This window comes from Gopherus flavomarginatus, chromosome 1, assembly GCF_025201925.1.
Source record: "Gopherus flavomarginatus isolate rGopFla2 chromosome 1, rGopFla2.mat.asm, whole genome shotgun sequence".
In the NCBI taxonomy this organism is placed as follows: Eukaryota; Metazoa; Chordata; order Testudines; family Testudinidae; genus Gopherus; species Gopherus flavomarginatus.
Window position 1 is genome coordinate 153,516,172 of NC_066617.1, and position 8,387 is coordinate 153,524,558.

The 8,387-nt window shown below is 52.3% G+C and overlaps 1 protein-coding gene across 1 annotated transcript; it reads left to right on the forward strand.

Moving 5' to 3' along the window:
- The first annotated feature begins 8 nt into the window (after positions 1–8).
- Positions 9–7,876, forward strand: CDCA3 (cell division cycle associated 3). Its single transcript, XM_050967595.1, has 6 exons — positions 9–574; positions 745–924; positions 1,182–1,317; positions 1,814–2,098; positions 6,692–6,813; positions 7,417–7,876. Exons 1-6 carry the CDS (start codon positions 446–448, stop codon positions 7,558–7,560), a joined length of 996 nt encoding a protein of 331 aa, XP_050823552.1. The 5' UTR covers positions 9–445; the 3' UTR covers positions 7,561–7,876.
- The last annotated feature ends 511 nt before the right edge of the window (positions 7,877–8,387 follow it).

Sequence of the window (8,387 nt, forward strand, 5' to 3'; positions counted from 1 at the left end):
GACTAGCGAGCCAATCCCATTCCACGCAGGCGCACAAGCAGAGAGGTGGGGCTACCGTTAACCGCTCCGCCCCCTTCGTTCCAAGGCCAGCCCCGCTCACCCTATCAAAATTGCCCTTTGTATACGGACAGCCACCTGGGACAATCTAGGTAGAGACGTCTAAACCTCCAGCCAATGCAAGCGCAAGAGTCACTTGGGGCGGAGTCGCTTTGAGATTGACGGAGGGAAAGCCAATAAGCCCCGGAAGCCTAACGACTCAGCCAATAGAAGATGATAAAGTGCTAGGCCAGGACATAGCCAATCAGATTGGAAAAAAAATAAATTCCAGCGAATAGGAAACAGAGAGTGGGGAGGTATTGTTTTATGAATAATATTGCGCTAAGGTTTTGGCTGTCTCGCCAATGGGAGGTTAAGAGGTGGGATTACGCAGTGATTGGCACTACGAATGGCCAATGAGCGCGCGTCACAGGAAGCCTGGTGTATATTGGGGGAGGGAGCGAGCGGCAGGTGCTGGAGCCAATGGGAGCGTGGGTCGGGCGCGGCAGATTTGAATCGCGGCGGAGAGTGGGCCCAGGTGAGGCTGGGCGGGCGCTGCCGGCGGAGCGCGGTCCCGGAGATGCGGGAAGCCCGCAGCTGAGCAGGCGCGGGGCCGCCTCCAGCTCCCTGCTTAGCAGCGGCGGCGCCGGGGTATCGCTGCCGCGGCGGCGCCTGCGGGTAACTCCGCAGCGTTTCCATTTTCCGCAGGGCTCCCTGCTGCAGGCGGAGTCGGGCGTGGAGGACTCGCCACTCCTGGCGCCCGCAGCCATGGGGGCTGCTGAGAGCTTCCCCGCTACACCCACTTCGAAACCCTTCCTCAACAAGCACCTGGCACACGTCAGCGACCCCCGCTCCCCCACGCCTGGGATCCTGAGGACCCCCATTGAGGTAAGAGGCGATCAGGCTCATCCCGCCTCCCCCAGCCCCAGTCAGACCAAAACCAGGAGTATCCAGTGTGATGTCCGTGCCCTCCCTGCCCCTCTCGCTCAGTGTGTCTCACCCAGACCAGTGGGCCTGTCTAGTCCTCTGCTCTTCATCCGAACATCACAGTTCTGCTTTGCCTTTGCCACTATGCATGTGTCTCCCTGCTCCGGTCGCAGTTTGTGAGCTATGTCCATTTGTGCCTGGCTCCGTCTCTTTCGCAGGTGGAGAGCTCCCCTCAGAGAAGCCCCTTGGCTGAGCCCGAGGAAGCGGTGAGGGCAACTGAACAGATCCAGAGTTGGGACCCTCGCTCGCCAACCCTTGGCATCTCACGCACCCCTATGAAGGCTGTGATGGCTGGTAAGTATATGTCTTCTGTTGGAATGTGGCTTATTGTATGGACGGATCAAGGTTTGGGGCAGAATCATACTCTTCAGTCCATTTCTTGGGGGACCTGGACCTTTCCCTTATAGAGACCACTCCCAGACTCCCAGATCCCTCAGGACTGGGGATGGTTCCTTTATCATCCCTGGTTCAGTGTACCCTGTTCACACCCTGCCTTCTAACTACCACAATTCCCTCAAGTTTTGTGTCCTTCAGATATTTACAGATGATTCTTGTTTTATATTCTTTATTCTTGGCTCTGGTGAGCTGGGTGAACTTAGCTCTTGAAGTCTCCCACCAGAATTTCACCACTCTGGCTCCCTGAGCATTTCTTAATTCCTCTCTGAGCACACTTCAGTTTGTCACTATCTTTCTGACATTGTAGGGTCCAGACCTGAGTACAGTATCTCAGGTGGGGTCTTGCCTTCTCCCCAGGGTCTGATAAGGTGTCTTATCCTCACCTTCTCCCTAGACACCATAAATTGTTTGGTGAAGCAGCTCAGTGAGGCCTTTGGGGCAGAGACCATGGAGCAGGAGTCACTGCTGGAAAAGCCATTACACCAGGGGCCAAATCTTGGAGCTGCCTGTGTTCCAGGGGAGGAGACAAATGGAAAGAACCCTCAGGGGGAAGGCTCTGCCAGGGATGTGTCTCAGGAAGAGATTCCAATGCAGGATGAGGAGAAGCAGCCACCTTCCAACACTTGTGCTCAGCCTGTAATGAGACCAGCTCGCTTCACTGACCCACCCCGCACCTCCGGTAAGTGTATGGGTTTGGGGTCTCTCCTGGTGTGGGGATTGGAGGTTCTGGGGAACTGACAGAGGCCTCTGTTGTGGTCACCCAATGGGGGAATATGATTAAGGAGGTGAGAGGGGCCTGGATGTGAAGAGGGCCTCAGTGTGGGGCGAGGGGGGTCTAGAGCAGGGGTCAGCAACTTTTCAGAAGTGGTGTGTCAAGTCTTTTATTCACTCTAATTTAAAGTCTTGTGTGCCGGTAATACATTTTAACGTTTTTAGAAGGTCTCTCTCTAAGTCTACAAACTATATTATTGTATATTAAGTAAACAAGTTTTTTAAAATGTTTAAGAAACTTCATTTAAAATTAAATGCAGATCTTATCAGTTTAGTGCAGCGGTTCTTAACCTGTGGTGCACTCACCCCCTGGGGCAGGGCCGGTGCAAGGATATTTTGCGCCCTAGGCGAAACTTCCACCTTGCGCCCCTACCCCCTTGCACATCAGTTCATTGAGAGGCAAATCCCATTGAGCCTTTATAGACCCCAGGGGCCAGCCATGCCCAGGGGCTGCTCCACAGGCCAGGATCCCCTCTCCCCGCACCCTGAACTCCCCTGGAGGGTGTACAGCCCCCCCACGAGCCCTCCCCACCCCACTCAGGTGGCCCCCACCCCGAGTCCACTCACTGGCTTTGCCGGGCTTGGGCCGCTGCAGCAGCTCAGCAGGGAGGAGCTGCCTTCCGGAGGCACCAGAGAGCCAGAGTGACCCGGTTGCGGTAGCAGCGAGCCCCAGCCATGGAGGAGCCAGCGCGGTGCAGGGGGGCAGCAGCCCTGGAAAGGCGGCGGCACCGCTAGGGGGAGCAGCCGCACCCCCCTGCCCAGGCTGCGGCTTGGTGCCCCCCGGGGGCTCCCGCAGGCTGCAGTGGTTGTATGCGGGGGCCAGCCTCTATGCACCCCCCAGCTTCCCCCTCGCCTAGGGTTACCATATTTCAACAATCTCAAAAAAGAGAGGAGAGCCCTGCCCCCATCCACTCCCTCCCACTTCCCACCCCGATTTTGCCCTGGTCAGAACCCCCAACTCCCCCCTCCTCGTCCCCTGACTGCCCCCTCCTGAGACCCACCCCACCCTAACTGCCCCCCAGAACCCCACCCCCTACCTAAGCCTTCCTGCTTTTTGTCCTCTGACTGCCCCAACCCTTATTCATACCCCCGCCCCCAGATAGACCCCTGGGGGACTCCCATGCCCCATCCAACCACTCCCTGCCCCCTGACAGGACTCCCAGAACTTACGACTCATCCAACCCTCACCCTGCTCCCTGACTGTTTCCCGGAACTCCCCTTACCATGCCCATGCCAGTCAGACTCTGGTGCCACGTGGAGGCAAAAGTCCACGTGGAGTGCTGAGGCAGCGGGGGAAGCTGCAGGAGGGGTGGTGGCAGCTCACACTTCCGGGAGCTGGAGAACCCGAGTGCGGTGATCGGGGAGCCGGGGGCAGCGCCTGCCTGGGCTGTGGCCTGGTGGGGGCCGCCCCCCTTGGAGGCGGCAGTCCCTGTGCGCCCCCCGGCTCCCCTCTCGCTGCGCTCGGGCTCTGCTGCTCCTAGGAGTGTGAGCTGCCGCTCCTCCCGCAGCAGGCTCAGGTCCCAGCACCCCGGCGGTTCACAGTCCTGCGAACCACAGAACCCCAGCACAGTAAGTGGGGAGCCAGGAGGGCGCGCCTTCTGCTGGTCTGGGGTCCCGGCCGCTGGCCTCGCTCAGCCTCTGCCAGCCTGAGGTTCCGTTCACTCAGCCAGTGGTAGGTTGAGCAGGCCAGTGGCCGGGACCCTGGCTGGCAGCTGCGTGCCAGGCAAAATCGGCTTGCGTGCCAAAGGTGGCACGCACGCCATAGGTTGCCGACCCCTGGTCTAGAGCAAGTGAGAGGGATCTCCCTCAAAGGTCATAAAGAGGAGTAGTGTGTTTGCATGTGTCCTCAGGAAAAGTGAGTTAATCCTAGAAAGCAGCAGCATTGGCCCCTTGCAGGCTGTGAGGGGCACAGGGAGTATGTGGGCAATGAAGTGAGCTTAAGGTTCAGCTCGAATAGTGGAGTCTTGCAGAAATGTAAGAGTGGAAAACCCCAGGGTCTTAGTCTAGTTCTGAAAGGGGAGAACATGTGGACAGACAGATTAGTCCTGGACCCAACTCCCCCACCCACACCAGCCACCTCCTCAGAGCCTTTCTGGTTTGCTTCTCCGTAACAGTTTTGTGCATCTCACCTTGCCCTACAGACACCAGTTGCTGTCTTCGTCACCCTACCCCTGCTTCCTTCCACCCCTTTATATTCCGGATGAAGCACACCCACTGTCTCATTTCCCTGTCACCAGCTCCCTGCTGTTAATTCCCTGCCTCCCCCCTCTCTGTTAAGTCACTGGGACCAGATGGTATTCACCCAAGAGTTCCAAGGGAACTCAGATGTGAAATTGCAGAACTACTAATTGTGGTTTGTAACCTATCGTTTTAAATCAGCTTTTGTACCAAATGACTTGAGGATAGCTAATGTAATGCCAGTTTTTAAAAAGGGCTCCAGAGGTGATCCTGGAAATTACACGGGAGTAAGCCTGGCTTCAGTGCTGGGTAAACGGGTTGAAACTATAGTAAAGAACAAAATTGTCAGACACAGATGAACATAAATTGTTGGGGAAGAGTCAACTAGAATTCTTTGAGGGGATCAACAAGCATGTGGACAAGGGGGATCCAGTGGATATAGTGTACTTAAATTTTCAGAAAGCCTTTGATAAGGTCCCTCACCAAAGGCTCTTAAGCAGAGTAAGATGTCATGGGATAAGAGGGAAGGTCCTCTGATGGATTAGTAACTGGTTAAAAGATAGGAAACAAAGGGTAGAAATAAATGGTCAGTTTTCAGAATGGAGAGAGGTAAATAGTGGTGTCCCCCAGGGATCTATACTGGGACTAGTACTATTCAATATATTCATAAATAATCTGGGAAAAGGGGTAAACAGAGAGGTGGCAAAATTTGCAGATAATACAAAACTACTCAAGATACTAGACTTCTGTACAAAGCAGACTGAAGGGCTACAAAGAGAACTCACAAAACTGGGTGACTGGGCAACAAAATGGAAGATGAAATTCAATGTTGATAAATGCAATGTAATGGACATTAGAAAACACAATCCCCAACTATACATATACAGTGATGGGGTCTAAATTAGCTGTTACCAATCAGGAAAGAGATCTTGAAGTCATTGTGGATAGTTCTCTGAAAACATCCACTCAATGTGTAGCAGCAGTCAAAAAAGCAAACAGAATGTTGGGAACAATAAGAAAGGGATAGATAAGAAGACAGAAAATATCATATTGCCTCTATAAATCTATGGTATGCCCACATGTTAAATACTGTGCGCAGATGTGGTCGCCCCATCTCAAAAAAGAGAGATTGAAATTGGAAAAGGTTCAGAAAAGGGCAACAAAAATGATTTGGGGTATGGAACAGCTGCCATATGAGGAGAGATGAATAAGACTGGGACTTTTCAGCTTGGAAAAGGGACGACTAAGGGGGGATATGATAGAGGTCTATAAAATCATGACTGATATGGAGAAGGTAAATAAGGAAGTGTTGTTGTTTACTTCTCATAACACAAGAACTAGGGGTCACCAAATGAAATGAATAGGCAGCAGGTTTAAAACAAACAAAAGGAAGGTTTTTTGTTTTTGTTCACACAGTCAACCTGTGGAACTCTTTGCTAGAGGATGTTGTGAAGACCAAGACTATAACAGGGTTCAAAAAAGAACTAGATAAGTTCATGAAGGATAGGTCCATCAATGGCTACTAGTGAGGATGGACAAGGATGGTGTCCCTAGCCTCTGTTTTCCAGAAACTGGGAATGGGCAACAGAGAATGGATCACTCAATGATTGCCTGTTCTGTTCATTTCCTCTGTGGCATCTGGTATTGGCCACTGTCGGAAGACAGAATACTGGACTAGATGGACCTTTGGTCTGACCCAGTATGGCTGTTACGTTGGAGAAAAGGGGAAAGATACATGATAAAAAGCACTGCTTGTTTAAGTGGAGGGTATTTAACTGGTAAGGTTGACCAGCTGCTACTGGGCTGAGAGGCACAGTTTGTGGGGTGCCTCAGCCAGAGAAGGCAGTTTGCCCAAGGGAATGTCTATGGAGTGAGAGGCGAAGGGGCTGTAATATGGGAGCGCAGTTTGGAGAGGATGTTTCTCCTATGTGAGGCAGGAGCTGTGTCCTTGCTTGTGAACATGGGGAGAAGCTCTAACAGGTGGCAATGACAGAGCAGAGGGACCCCATAGCCCTCAGGAGCGGAGAGTAGCAAAGGATTGGCACATGGGAGATGAAAGTGAGATTATTTAACCATTGGACCAATTTACCTATGTGTGGGGTGGATTTGAGTCTTTTAAAACAGGATTGAGCTCTTTCTAAATAAGATGCTTTAGTTCACTCACAAGTCATTGGGTGGTGCAGGAGTCACTAGCTGAAATTCTCTGGCCTGTGCTTTGCTGGAGGTCAGACTAGATTATCATAAAGGGCAAAAAGGGCTATAAAATTGCTGAACCTCTAACTGAATTGCAGTTGCTTTTGATTGCATCTCTCTCTCTCTCCAGGGGGCAAACCCACAAGACGCAAGGCCAGCAACAAAATCTTGGCCACCTCTGGTGGTACCGGGCGCTCTCCCCTCAGCATCCTACAAGATGACAATTCCCCGAGTACTCTCACTCCTCGCCAGGTGACGCTTAGTGGGAGTCTTGCGGGATGAGGCATTAGGACCCCATAAGGGGCAGAGTGGGGGTGGAGCCCCTTCAGGTTCTAAGCACCTCATCAGCTCAGTTCAGAATTGTTTTCTCAAACAACGGGGCTTCAGGCCCTTTGGAGAGATGACTCGGGCTCACAAACCCCTCAGTGCTGAGAGTTGGTTTCGAAGTTCCTTTCCCCTTTTCGGTCTTATCCTCTTAAGCTCCCATTAAATAACCTGCTGTGCCCCCACCCCTCATCCCCCAAGTTTGAGCCTCCTCAGACACTTGCAGATGATCCCCTCGCCATATCATGGCTTTACCATGCTGGGTATACCTTCCTCTTTGAATCTCTCCCCAGACCCTGGCAAGGAGGTGATTGCTGGCCCCTGTGGGATATATCAAGATGCAGCCAGGGGGATTTTAAAATGTTTGTTTACCGCATGACCCCTGCATATTTCTGAGCTCTGCCTATCTTTAAAGGACTGAGGGGGCCTAGAGCTGGTTGCAGTATCTCATGTAGGGTCTCACCAGAGCCCCAGAGAGGAACATTTCAGACTAACTTGCCTTTGCACTCAGTAATTTTCTCTCCTCTCCAGGGCAAGAGGCACCCATCACTGGCAGAGAACCTGGGGGAGTGGAAGGAGGTGGCAGCAGATCCAGGGTGCAGCCTCAAATCAGGGGGCCGTGCCTGGAATGATTTGAACAAGGAGAATCAACACTGTCGTTTGGTGGAGAATTAAAGGGTTTGGGGAGTCCCCTTTCTCTTGGACTCCTGACAATAACCTTTTCTTCTATCTGTGCTTCTGGGATGGAGCTTTCTAAGGACAAAGGATCCTGCCCTTTTGGGTAGGGGCACTCTGGGCCTGTAGTCTCTTCTCATCCAATCTTTTCAGGGGGAGAGGATGAACAGTACTTCCTTTTCTCTCCCCTAATTTTATGCAGATCTCTTTTCATGTACAGGCTTCTGTGCTATGTGGCTGTTGGTCTCTGAAATCTCACTTGCACTGCCTCAATTTATAAGCCCATGCATGTGGTAAATAAACACATTTTAAAGACCATCTGGCTGCACCAGTGTCTTGCTGCATCCTGCCAGGGCTAGCAGTTGCCTCCTTGCCTGGTGCCTGTCCAGTTCAGCTGTTGCTGAATCTTGAGCCCAAGATTCAACTTAGTTCTTATGGGAGGAATCCCCCACCAACCCTGAAGGGAAGCAGAGACTGATCTCCAGCATTCAATGGCATATGCCATTTGAGCCAGGGTCTGTGACGTCCTAAGTCACTAGTGGGAGCTGCACCTACTTTGAAGTGAGAAGAAATATTGCATGGGGGAGCTGTTGTCAAAGATTAAGAGCTATTCTGGGGCTGGGGGATACCTCACTCTGGGGTGAAAATATGGCATGCTGGGAGTTGTACCCCTCCACTCCTGAGCATTGCATGCTGGGTGTTGTCTCTTTAGTACGCTAGTTTCTGTTGTAAGTGTGGTCATAACCTCTTTGTTGCTGCCTCTGGCATCTCGTGTGGGTAGGCCCTTTCTTAGCTACAACAAACTGGGACCCCAGGAAGGTGGCTGC

Bases quoted from the DNA above. Each gene is read 5' to 3' on its own strand.
- CDCA3 (XM_050967595.1), top strand. From the start codon at position 446: ATGGCCAATGAGCGCGCGTCACAGGAAGCCTGGTGTATATTGGGGGAG. The intron at 925-1,181 runs GTAAGAGGCGAT...TCTCTTTCGCAG, and splicing joins TCCTGAGGACCCCCATTGAG to GTGGAGAGCTCCCCTCAGAG. The intron at 2,099-6,691 runs GTAAGTGTATGG...CTCTCTCTCCAG, and splicing joins TGACCCACCCCGCACCTCCG to GGGGCAAACCCACAAGACGC.